A 13,050-nucleotide genomic window follows, 5' to 3' on the forward strand; every position below is an offset into this window, starting at 1 on the left:
GTGTACAAAATCTGAACGCACATCTGAAACACCCTGACAGGACGTGATGGTGTGTGTGTGTGCCTGGCTGTGATGGGGGGGAGGGGGCAGAGGGAGTTTTGTGTCCCACAGAGTTAAAAGACAGAAAAATGAAAAGGAGGAATAGCAGTGGGGGGAGAAGTTAATACAAGGCTGTGTGTGTGTGTGTGTGTGTGTGTGTGTTGTGTGTTGTGTGTGTGTGTGTGTGTGTGTGTGTGTGTGTGGTGTGTGTTGTGTGTGTGTGTGTGTGTGTGTGTGTTTGTGACCTTGACATAGTCAATGAGGAGGACCCATGCAGTGACATGCACTCAGAGCCATTCATTTCCGTATGTGCAGCATAGTGATGCCCAGGCAAAAAGCACATTCATAGCGGCACTCATGCGTTTAGCTGACCTGGGTGTGCTTGCTTGTCTGTGTGTGTGTGCTTGTCTGTGTGTGTGTGTGTGTGTGTGTGTGTGTGTGTGTGTGTGTGGTGTGTGTGTGTGTGTGTGTGTGTGTGTGTGTGTGTGTGTGTGTGTGTGTGTGTGTGTGTGTGTGTGTGTGTTATAACAGACAGTGATGCTCCTTCCTCGAGTGAGAAGTGAGAAGAAACAGCCTCTCTCTCTATTTATAGACACACAGTACTCACCTTCAACAGCAAACCCCCTGCTTGGGACTGTGAGTCTTAAGATTGTGTGTGTGCGTGCGTGCATGCACACAGACAATGAGAGAGAGACAGAAAGAAAGTGCGAGAGAGAGAGCAAGCAAGACTGCGACAGAGAAAGAGATACCGGTAGAGAGATAGAGAGAGACAGAGTGACTCAACTTTGTCAACGCAAATATATAACTATGCAGTGCTGCTCCGGTGCATTGGGAATACATTGTGCACTATGTGTATAAATTACCCTTAATAAAAACAATCTTATTCGTATTGCCTTTCCATAGGTCCAATGATTTAATGACTTTGTTGGACAGCCAGACAAAAAAAAAAAAAAACTTTGATTGCAATCGTTTTGTTGTCATCTCCTCTGTTCCATGGGGAGTAGCTTGATTGGGAGAGCTTGTGTGTGTGTGTGTGTGTGTGTGTGTGTGTGTGTGTGTGTGTGTGTGTGTGTGTGTGTGTGTGTGTGTGTGTGTGTGTGTGTGTGTGTGTGTGTGTGTGTGTGTGTGTTGCTATTTGAGCATGACTCTGCAATGTGAATGTCATTGAGGAACCATGCTTGCAATGCACAAGCTACATTCAAACAGCCTTATGTGCATCATTTGTTTGCAAATTAACATAAATGTTTTATGAATGTATTCATGGATTCATGTATTTATAAGAACATTTACTGTATTTCATATTTTTGGTAGAATGCCTGGATATGGATATTGCGCTGTATTGACGATTATATAAAACTATATTATTGTAAATGATATCTTACTGCTCAGTTGGTCCCATCACGGTGGTGCAAGGGCAACCCAGGCTAACATACTGTATGTTGTGCACATATTACTGCCCCTGTCTTACCCCCAACATGTCTGAGGTGGTCTTCAGGGCCTCCCTGTCCACATGGATCCTGTAGCTCTCCATGGCTGAAACACCAGGGACAGAAGAGGATGGAAGCGCATTCATTCACTCACGGCACAGTAGATAGATACTGGTAGAATGAGGGGTTTTGAAACTTAACAACCACAACAATAAATACGTCCCCGCCGCCACTTCTCCCTCCCTCTGCATGTTAATCCACCATTAGGAATTGTTGTACCTCACTGACACATATTATTGAAAGCCAACAAATCAGGGAAGCGATGCCCTGATTGGTCAGAAATTAGCCCGGAGCCGACTAAAATCTAAATGGGCTAAAAACTAAAAACGAACAAATTACTCTCAAACAACAGCACTCTAATCGTACCTTTAAGATTCATTAAGAATAAAAAGGGTGATCAGAAGAAGATGATATTATGGTGTAATGCCTCTGTTATGTCTTCCTTATATTCTCTCATGGTTCATGTGCTTATGTTGTATTGTATCTTGTATTGTACACGTTTGACATTTAGAAACAGCTCACCTGCCAGAACTGGGATCATGCTGAGCTCAAGAGTGGAGTACAACTGCCACAAGCCCTGGCTCTGAACACAATCACAAGTACACCGTCACTCCAACGCGCGTGCGTGTGTGCACGTACACTCAGGGTTAGAGGGTCTGAGGGTGTAACACATACCTGCAGTTTGGCGCACAGCTCCATGTTAAGCCGGTAGAGCAGATTGAGGCCGGTGATGGCCTGAGAAGCCTGAGATAGAGTGAGGTAGACAGAGGATGTGGGTGGGGGTAAGACAGCCAAAATAAGATCAACCGCTCTGTGCCGATCTGTTGATCCGCACATGGCAGAGTGGTAATGCATTCACATTCTCGGCCTACTTGCAGAGATGTGAAGATTTATTAAGGGAATCAATCTTCCCAGAGCGTGGAGGAGGGCGTTGTGGGGTTTGTTAACAGGGTGGAAAATGCAAGAGGAGGCCTCAGTGCTGTTTGTGTGTGTGGGTGTATCAGGGCCCCACGCTTTTTCGCTGAGCAATCGCCAGGTATTTTTCAGGACATTTTCCAAACCCTTTCTGTGCTCACTTACATCTCATAGGAGTATCTAGTCACAAAGCCTGGCAAGCTGACTTATGGCCTTTGACAGATGAAACTCTGTGTGTGTGTGTGTGTGTGTGTGTGTGTGTGTGTGTGTGTGTGTGTGTGTGTGTGTGTGTGTGTGTGTGTGTGTGTGTGTGTGTGTGTGTGTGTGTGTGTGTGCGTGGGTGCGTGCGTGCGTGCGTGCGTGTGTGTGTGTGCGCGTGTGCGTGTGAGTGTATTTGTGATAGAGCTTCATCATGGGGTTTAAACATCTGCAAAACAATCAAAACAGCATGCAGAAGTAAGAAGGCAGTTTGCAAGAATAACAAATTAGCGATATGTTTTGTTTTTCTCATTTGAATCCAATTTGGTTAAACTGTCACTACACAACAAGGCATAATGACAGATACCGCCTCCCGATGTCATTCAAAAAAATGCTTTTCCATCTCAGAGTAAAAGAAGGACTTCCCAAACAATCCCGCCCCCCTCTGGAGACGCAGCACTCCTCACCTTGCTGGTTCCCGGGGCTGTCTGTGGAGGAGAGGGTCTCAGATGTTTTTTGATCAGGTCCTGGTAGCAGGTGGCTGGGTCCGCAGGGTCCAGAAGCCAGCCTGACACCTGGGGATCCTGGATACGACAGCCGAGGACTAGACGCACAGAGCACCGAGCAGGGTTTTTCCTGACAAACTCAAAAAAATACGCTGTACTTCAAGAGAGTGGGAGTGATAGGAAAGTAATCTGGGATTCAGTCCACTGATCTGCTGTGTTATAGCAGAACTTTTTAACAGAGTTACGCCTTGTTTTGTGTTTTGTAACGGAGATATTCAACTGAAGCAAACTCATTCGCGAGAGCGGATAAAACTTTCAGAAGGGAATTTTAATAAGTGTATTTCTACATTCGCCAATCTACGTGTTTTTTATCTGAAATCCTTACACACACTTTTTCTCAGATTACTAGCCGAGTTTGTGTCAAAGAATAACGCAATTACAGACCCCGGCCACCGGAGGCATGATTGGTCACACAAAATGTGAAGTGGAAGAAAGTGAGGTGCCCCCTTCACCCAGATTGCAGCTGCCATCAGACTTAAGATATCAATCTAAATTCAGATTAGTCAGGCTGATATATGAGTGACTGCCACTTCAAGCCCGGCTTTGTTTCCCAGTTATGCATTGTGAAATATCCCAATGGTGTGATCATGATAAGCGAGTCCAGCTTTAGATGCGGGTCGGAGCCTTGCCTTGTTTCCAGCTGATCTGCGGTCTGTAGTGCTGCAGGGCCGTGCGCAGCAGGTCCTTAGCTTTATAACACACCAGCAGCCCAGCGCCTGACACCACCTGCACCAGCGTCTCCCTGCAGGAGCACACACACACACACACACACACACACACACACACACACACACACACCCACACAAACCACACACACACACACACACACACACACACACACACACACACACACGAAGACTTCAACCTAACATACACATTAGTGTACACTTCAACACAAACAGACATATCCGTTAAAATAGATTTTAATCAAATCCCACACCCACACACACACACACACACACAGATACACCCCCACACACAGACCCACACAGATACACACACAGATACACACCCACACACGAATGCACAGATACACACAAAAATGCCCCAGTACACACACACACACCCACACACACACACACACACACACACACCCACAGATACACACCCACACCAACACACGAATGCACAGATACACACAAAAATGCACCTGTACACACACACACACACACACACACACACACACACACACACACACACACACACACACACACACAACCACACACACACACACACACACACACACACCTAGTGAAGCTCTCCTGGCTGTGCTGTGCGTGGCGCTGGGCCCATGCGGGAGCGTGTTCCAGTCGGAGGTAGAAACAGGTGTCCCCGGGGTGCAGGTGGGCCCCCGGCCCGCTGTGATCCAGCTCCTGTCTCATCAGGACCAGCAGGCCGCACACCGGGGGACTGGGGTTCTGGAGCCAGAACCAGGTCGATTTAATAGGTATGGATCCATCTAGTCTGGAGGATTCCTCCATCTACTTAGTGGTGCAGGGTGTTAGTATTTATTGTTCAGTTATTCCAATTTTTTATTGTACACATTCGTTTTGTTTAGTATCGTTCATTCCATGCACATAAGAAATGATTACTCCCAACAATTCATTCATTCTCGTTGCTATGAACACCAAGCAGTTTGATTTGACCGTTGTCCCTCAGTAGTGTGTGAGTGATATAGGAGAGGTGAGACGTGACTTGTAAGGCTTATAATTGGCTAGTCAAAAAAAACAAAAACACATCTTTGAAGCCCAGGGCGACCGTTACTCTGAACCAACGAAGCGTGACCACGCATCCACCGATCCACGCCTCCATCAGGACCCCGACCCACGCTCACCTGTTCCGGGTCAAACTGAGTGCTGCCGTCCTGGAACACCATCGTCAACGCCGTCGCTCTGGCCCCGCCCACCCTCCTCAGCAGCCACGCCCTCTCCTCCAAACTCATCCTCCCAGCATCCTTCACTCTGGGGTCGGAGGTGACGCCTGCCGCCTGATCAGCGGGACGCTCCCCTCGGACGGCGTCCTTCTGAGCTGAAGCGGCCCCGCGGCTCGTGATCTTGCCCGGGCCCTGTCTGGCCCGTTTCTTCTTGGGAGCGGTGGACACAGCAGCGCTCGCGATCGAGGCGCTGGCGGTATCCGCAACCCCGCCGTGGCTTGTATTCATTTCGCAGTGTGTTAAGGGAGAACCCCCAGCCCCGGCGATATGCTGGTGTGGACGCATCGTGTGCTGTTTCCACATCGGGCCGTCCGTTCTACTGCCCCCCGCCAGGCAGGCCGTGGCCGGGTGAATGGAACGGGCTCGGGCCTGTCGCACCTGGGCCAACGCTGGAGGGCACAAGCCCAGGTCTTTAGAGGGGCAGGATGGAGTCGGGCCCCCCGTCTCGTTCTCGTCGGCTTCCCGGTCTCTGTTGGCCCTCCGGTCCCCTCCGTCTCCCCCTGTCCTCCCCTGGGAGGAGCGGGGGGGCTCCCACTTGACGGGGCGTCTGGGCTGGGAGGTCCTGGGGGTCTCGGTGAGGCCGGCGTTCTGCTCTTCCCGTTTCCTCTTGATAGAAAAGGCGGGGATCCGGGAGGGCTTAGGTAGAGCCGGGCCGAATTGGGAAATGTCTGAACTTCCACGGAATTGTCCGGTGTCTGACCGGAGGTTCGGCCCGGGCGTAGGGCGTGTGACCGGGGGAGGGTCTACCCATTCAGTGGCAGACAATAAAGGCTGTTGAGACTACAAGAAAAGACAATATGGGAGAAAGGTACACAATTAGAGTATATTCACCCCATTTTCACCCCGTTTATATGTATGTATCTATATATTCTTCCTGTTCTGCAATGTATGCAGAATAGAATAGAATAGAAAAGAATAGAAAGCCTTTTATTGTCATTGCACGAGTCAAGTACAACGACATTTTTAGTCAGCTTTCCCAATTGGTGCATTCGAAAATAAATAAATAAAAATAGAACAAGTACAACAGTATACCAAATAGAAATGTAAATAAATTAAAATAAATAAAGTAAAATAAAGTAAAGTACAGTACAGCAGTGGGAGGTTGTGCACCCCACACCGTCCATGTAGTATGTAGGATTGTAAAATGTACTTCTTTGCGCCTGCAATGTGTCATACGTCGGTAGTATTATCGGCAGTACACACACATACATGTTAACGTGTGTGCAGTCTGTAGTACAGTACATGTTGAGACTGTGTAGCCTGGTGCGGACTGCCCCTCAGCACTGTGTACCAGACAGCCAGAGAGAGGGAGCCAGACACTGTCTGTCTGATACAGCAGGCTTCACGCTGTGAAACGGGCACTGCCTCCACCTCTCTCCCTCTCTCACACACACACACACACACACACACACACACACACACACCCACAATCTCACTCAAAGCATCTCCCTCCCTCTCAGATGAATACACACACGATGTCACTGAGAGTCTCTCTCACAGTTACTTTCGCTCAGTCTATCTCAAGCACTCTCTCAAACACACCCCCCCCCCCCCTTAACACACACACACACACACACAAACACCCACACACACCCTCTACAGTAGCTTATCCTCCCAGCATCATAATCATAATCAACAGACAGCCAGAGTCGGTTTCTGGGTCCTCATGTTGGCCTAGGTAACCTTGTCAAACATCCCACACCTTCATTATTCATATCCCCCCCCAAAAAAAACCTCCATGCCTAAACTCACAAGCGTGCACGTCTGTGTGTGTGTGATCCTGCACCGTGAGTGTACACTGTACAGAGTGGTGATTCAGGTCCTGTGGTTCTCCCAGGGAGAGCGAGGGAGGTCCTTCTGGCCAGGGCAGGGGGACAACCGCCCTCCTCCGGTGGGGAGGGTACAGAGCATGTCTGTGTGAGCCCGGGTTCGACTCTGTGTTTGACTAACTAACGATATCTTCCGAAACCATGAGACCTCAAAGCATTATTCTATCATTATATATACCCAGGTAGCGTTAGGAGGCATTTGGATGGAGTCATCGTGGTTCCCCCATAGAGGAGGTTCCCTCCAGGTAGAAAAGGTTCATTGGTTGCGATCGACAGGCAGCATACATATATCCGTGTTTCGGCCTGCTAAGCTCTAGCTGTACTGCTGCTGACCGACGCAGTATGGTCAAACCTGCACCACTTCTCCCTCTCTACTATAGCTCTTTTCTCCTCGCTTGCTATGCGATGCAGTTCTTTTAAGATCTCGCATGTATATCTCCTTTCATCCCTGGGTTCGTGACACATCGACCTGTCCAGCTATCCTGCCATCGATTTAATGGTCTGTAAAACAAAGGCTGCCCTTCCTTGGACCTATTTTTATTTGTAAACCCCTCTGCCAATTGCGCAAACACACCGTAAACGTGTGCTCCTTCCACTCCAGAGCTCTTCACCGGAGTGTTCTTAATGAGGATGTTGAGGGGAAACATCGTTAAATGAACCTACAGATATTTTTTCAATCTACATGTGCTCCTTTGAGATCCCCCACAGATTCCTAATGCTATTCCAGGGAGCTCTCTCTGTATCAGTTTTTTTTTCAGAGTCCTCTATATGCTGACCTTGACAACCTTAAGATACAGCTTGAGGTGGAAGACAAACTGAAACTGAAACAAGACATGGAATTGATATGCCATGGAAGTAAAAAGAAGAGTACTAATGAATAAAACAGGCTCAATAAAATGTGTATTAGACTTGATTCTCAACCGGGCTGACAGGTTAGTTGAGGTTAGGTTCACTTTCAACAATGAGTGTAGGATGGTTGACGGATCAGGACTCACTTGAAGGGTGTCACAGGTATGGAGGGTGGCCTCTAGGGGGGCGTTCCCATGGAGAAGAGGGGGTACCCTGAAGCCAGACCCTGTGGCCCCTCCTTCCTGAGACAACCTCAGTGGGGGGCGTTGTCTCTCAACTGGTGAGCCCTCTGGGGTGAAAAGGGGAAGGTTAGCCTTTTTATAGTTATTCAAGAACCAGTTGGTGGATCTGCACTCGAGCCTAGCGCACGAATGATACAGTTCATCACCTTGTATACGAGTGTGAAACACAGAGACAGAGAGAGAGAGAGAGAGAGAGAGAGAGAGAGAGAGAGAGAGAGAGAGAGAGAGAGAGAGAGATGGATGAGGACGAAGTGACCTTGGCCTGAAGGATTTGCATCAAGCAGAGTGTACAAGCAACTCGCTGACTCAGCTGCGGGGGACCCCTGCTATCGGCTCGTTAGCATAGCCCTGGTAACGTGAGCATGCTAACAACAAGCTAACAACAGCACCCAGTCAGCCCAATGATTTCTCCCCTTCAAACTATCTTACATTACCAGGCAAGTGATGATATAACACTGGCCCAGAGCCAGTGGGCTGTAGGGGACCTGACGTCACGTGAAACCCTGTAGCGCCCTCTGCTTCAAGAGCCTTTGATCCAGAGAGTGGATAACTTATAAAGAAGACGGCCAATGGTTCATTTGGAAGGTTTAAGGCAAAAAGTTTTCTAATCTGATTATGGTTCATGACGAAACTATATAACATGTTTTTGATTTCTTTTCACTTGATATTCTATATGCTCTACTTATTTCCACAACACAAATTTCCACAGTGGGAACGAACATACATTAGGCGCACATACAACTAACAGCTCTGGAACGGGGGGGTCCAGACTTATATTGCATATTGAAAGGTTTGAATTGACTTTGAACAATAACAGTGAACAATCGGTTGAATTGACTAGTGTCATTATTTCTCAATGCTTTTGGAAGTGAAATGAAGCCATTTTATCCCATATTGACCACATGATCTACCATGTGATCCTACAAGGACCATTCTTCCTGTCGAAGTGAGGCACAGGTTTGCATAAAACAGCTGCTTCGTGGTACAAAGAACAGTATCATGAATGGACGTATCAATATACGCAAGTATACACAACATGCCAAGTGTAAGCAAACAAAACTGCATTTGTTGATAAATGCATTTGCTTGTGCAGTTTGATGTGTTCAGTGCTAACTGCAGTATTGTGGCACACTCTAGTGGTGAATGCAGCAATTAAAAAAGTTATGTAAACCATAATCGACCGTAGATCGAAGGTTTAGGTTCAAGCTTACACTGTGCTTGACTCACCCAATGCGGGGCTTCCATTGCCCTCATTTGAGGTTTTCAACAAGGGCTCATTTTCCTCCTCCAACATCTCCTGAAGGACCATTCCCCTTTCAGATGGACCGGCCTCTTCCTCCTCCTCCTCCTCCACCTCCTCCTCCTCCTCCACCTGGACAGGGTGGGTCCTCCCACCCTGCTCTCCCCCCATCTGTTCCTCAGCTTGGGTCGTGCCGCCCTGCACCGTCCCCGCGTCCGTCTCCAGGACTACCGCAGCAGTCGCCGCATCTTCCTCATCCCTGGCGGCGGTGTCTGGTCCATCGGGTAGGGGGGCTCCACCCGGACTGAGTTCTCTGTTGGAGGACTCCCTCTGTTCCTCTGGTCTTTGTGGGCCCTCCTCCTTATCTCCAGCGGTCTCGAGCTCTGATGTCTTTTGGGTAGTTTGAGCTCCCTGGGTTACCATTGTGTTGACGCTTTCTTCAAGTAACACTGGGGTCAGTTCTGGGGTGATGCTACGGCTGGACCCCCCTGTTGTTATCTCTTCGTCCCTGGCACCGGGTTCATGAGGAAACCCTTCTCCGACATCTTGGTGTTCGGTTTGCCGGAGGGCTCTACCGTCCACATCAAAGTCCGACGCAGTGTCCATTTCATCTGTGATGGAGATGGGGAACTGTTTTCCTTTCATTCTTGACAATCCATGGTTTTCTCTGAATGCCTCTTGCTCCCTTCCACCATTTGAGCACTTGCTTCTAATGTGGTTTACTTCACTCAACACTTGAGACTGATTTTCTGGCTCTTCTTCTCCTCTGTCTACATCCATAGCTGCCACAAAATCGACCATCAGACCCGCCCCACAGTTCCTACTCACGTTCAGTGGCTCATACAGCTGTCGCCGGTCAAGGCCTGTCTCTGGTCTTGTCTTGCCTTGGGGAAGCGAGAGCTGCTTCCATGGTTTGAGAAGTGCAGAACCCGGCCCCTCATACCAGGCTTTCCCATTTCCACCCCCAGTAGAGACCACTTTAACGTGGTCCAATCTTGGCAAGCACACTTTATGTTGGTTCTTTGGAGGTACATTTTGGAGGTAATGATCATCTTGGCATCCATCCCACTCCCGTGCACCAATTTCTCTCGGCTGGACCTTGTTCTGTACATCTGGTAGACAGTACTCAGACACTTGGCGGACATTAACAGATGATGGAGTTGGTTTCTGCAGGTGGAGATCGGGGTAAAATGCATCGAGATCTGGACCTTCTGGAGGAAGGCTGAGGGTAAAAAATGTCTCAGGTTCTTCAGTTAAGCTGCAGGGAAAAAAGCAATATAAAAAAATGTAAGACCCAAATGTCCCTTACAAACTGACTAAAATATTGAGCAATGCATTGGGTCAAGTGACGGTCATCTGAGACTGTTGGTGAGCATGACATTGCATTTCATTGAGTATTCTCTAATAATCAAATGATAGTAATCCAGTGATAAAAGCTAAATATGCAACAAAATCTCAAATCAAAAACACAGTGCTGTACCGAATATGCGAGGACAAAGGATGGCAACATTTAACTAATAACTACTTAATAATACTAATTAGGGCGACTAGTCCGGTCAAACGAGTCACCATCCAAAAACACACAAACATGCAAAATACACTGGCTTGGCTTTTAATATAAATGTAAACCGACATCACCTTTCAGATTCCTCCCTGCCTTGCTCACCTCTTCCAGGGGCTAGTGTCTTGCTGAGCAGGCAGGCCAGGCCTGTGCAGAGACCAACCATTACTTTGAGATCCTCCTGGAGCCGGCAAGACCACAGCTCTTTGGGGAGACGAGAGGGTGTGGCTCGCATACGGTAGGTTCCTGCGGCGGGAATCAGACTGGGACAGGAGCTGGTTGTAGTCTTTGCTGGGAAGGCACGGCCCTGTCTTACTTGAGGTACTGCCAAAGGAGTCTGGGTTCTGAGAGTGATCTGTCTGCTGGGAGGAGTCCCAACTGGTGGCCGCGGATGAGTATGATGGGGTTCTCGGCCAGGATGAGGAGGAATATGGCTGGGGTTGCGAGCCAGGTCTAAACAACAGCAATTATGTGGCAAACGATAATAACCTTTATAGCTGACACATCTATTATTGTACCCTTGAAAAGAAACAATTAATTGAATTTCCATCCACTAAATGGATCCTGGTACATAATAATATAAATAGCGTGCTCCCTTTTAAATGCATATGTGGGTTTGGTGACTTTATTGCACCAGTGTGAGTTGTGAGCCGTCAATTAATGGATATTGGATATTTTTCACTCTGGCACCCACAAGATCAATATGGTCAGAGTGATAACCACAGCATTTGTCCACACGATACACATGTGTTTGTCTTTGTGTGTATTGTGATAAATGACTTACCGTTCAGTTTCCCTGCCTTGCATCCTATGCTGAGTTGTGTTCCAGCCAGCCTGCACCAAGTGCTCCCTCTGACTTCCATAGCCCTCATCGACTTCTAACATCGGAGATAAAACGGCATAACAATGAACGCTACAGAATACTACAAGAATCACTTTATGTAAACTCCATTTTTGATTGCCTTATCACCATATTTAACTGTTTCATTTGAAATGGTTGCGAATGGAACTAGTTCAATACGATATTTTTGGCCAGCCACAGATATCCATCTTGGAACTGCTGCCATTGTTTCAAATGTGTTGGCATGTAATCGTGGCGGAAAGCACTAGTGTCTCTCTCTTGCAAACCAGGTCACAGTGACTCCGACTGTTCCTGTCTCGACTCACGCCGGCTGTAGCGGTGGTTGCTTCTGTTTCTGGATGGGGGCAGAGCCTGGGACCGCAGGGCGGCCAGGATCCTCTCTGCAGGCTGGGACAGAGGACCAAAGCACAGGCTGCGGCTCAGGCCTCCGTACCCCTCCATCTAGTATCCTGCGTAATCGACCCAAGAGACCAATGTGAGGGAGAAAAAACCTTGATGATGATAACCAACCATGATGACCAGTCAATTTATTGAATGCAAGCTGGACTCTGTTCAAATTATTTGTACGTTGAATAATATTTGAAAACTGAAGCTTTTAGGCCATGTCCCATTTATTGGTAATATTTACTCTTTCACATTACAATCACTAGACTCCTTTCATCTGAACATTTCAAGATATGCCCTTGATCTACTCTACACATGCCTGTCTGATGACTTTTGATCGGTGGGAAGCACTCATTCTCTGCAACGCAAGCCTCAACACGACACATGAGAAAGCAGTAGTTTGAAACTATAAGAATTTCGGCTACAAGAATATCGGTATACTTGTAGAGAATATCATATAAGGGCAATATTCAATATATCACTTTGTCTTTGAGGTTGATCAATTGGATAAATTAAGTAGGAAATTGAATTTGTTTTTCTATTTGAGGGTATATAAACATACTGTTAAAACGAGAGCATTAAGGTTCATGGCGAAATGAATAATCAGTGTTTTGGAGGTTGTCAGATTAGAAATCGCATTCATTCGGCTCGAATCCTTAAATACTAACGTTAGCTTAATCATAACACGTTAACTACGTAGCTAGAGTATTCGTACCTTGGATATCACAAATGATTTGCTAGCGTAGGAGTGGAAATATAACAATATAATACATGTATGAAACCGGTGTAATGGAAAACGAATTCATAATTTATTTATGACAATAACATACCAACAAAAGTACCAGTAAAAATATCCGGCTGTTTCTAGAAGACCTCAGCTGCTGGTTGTTGTTGATGCGCGCGCTATCAATCAAATAACGTTCACGTCAGACGCAACACGGGGAC

General features: G+C 47.4%; 1 protein-coding gene across 1 annotated transcript in view; it reads right to left on the bottom strand.

Moving 5' to 3' along the window:
- Positions 1–5,889, bottom strand: part of poln (polymerase (DNA directed) nu) — a 36,548-nt gene extending 30,659 nt beyond the window's left edge. Inside the window, exons 1-8 of the mRNA XM_056576199.1 lie at positions 5,839–5,889; positions 5,040–5,744; positions 4,454–4,623; positions 3,835–3,947; positions 3,107–3,243; positions 2,202–2,270; positions 2,049–2,109; positions 1,508–1,572 (exon numbers count right to left, since the gene is read on the bottom strand). Coding sequence (XP_056432174.1) covers positions 1,508–1,572; positions 2,049–2,109; positions 2,202–2,270; positions 3,107–3,243; positions 3,835–3,947; positions 4,454–4,623; positions 5,040–5,744; positions 5,839–5,889 — 1,371 coding nt within the window. The remainder of the gene's footprint in view (positions 1–1,507; positions 1,573–2,048; positions 2,110–2,201; positions 2,271–3,106; positions 3,244–3,834; positions 3,948–4,453; positions 4,624–5,039; positions 5,745–5,838) is intronic.
- Between the last annotated feature and the right edge of the window lie 7,161 nt (positions 5,890–13,050).

The sequence above is a fragment of the Gadus chalcogrammus genome, chromosome 17 (assembly GCF_026213295.1).
Source record: "Gadus chalcogrammus isolate NIFS_2021 chromosome 17, NIFS_Gcha_1.0, whole genome shotgun sequence".
In the NCBI taxonomy this organism is placed as follows: domain Eukaryota; kingdom Metazoa; phylum Chordata; class Actinopteri; order Gadiformes; family Gadidae; genus Gadus; species Gadus chalcogrammus.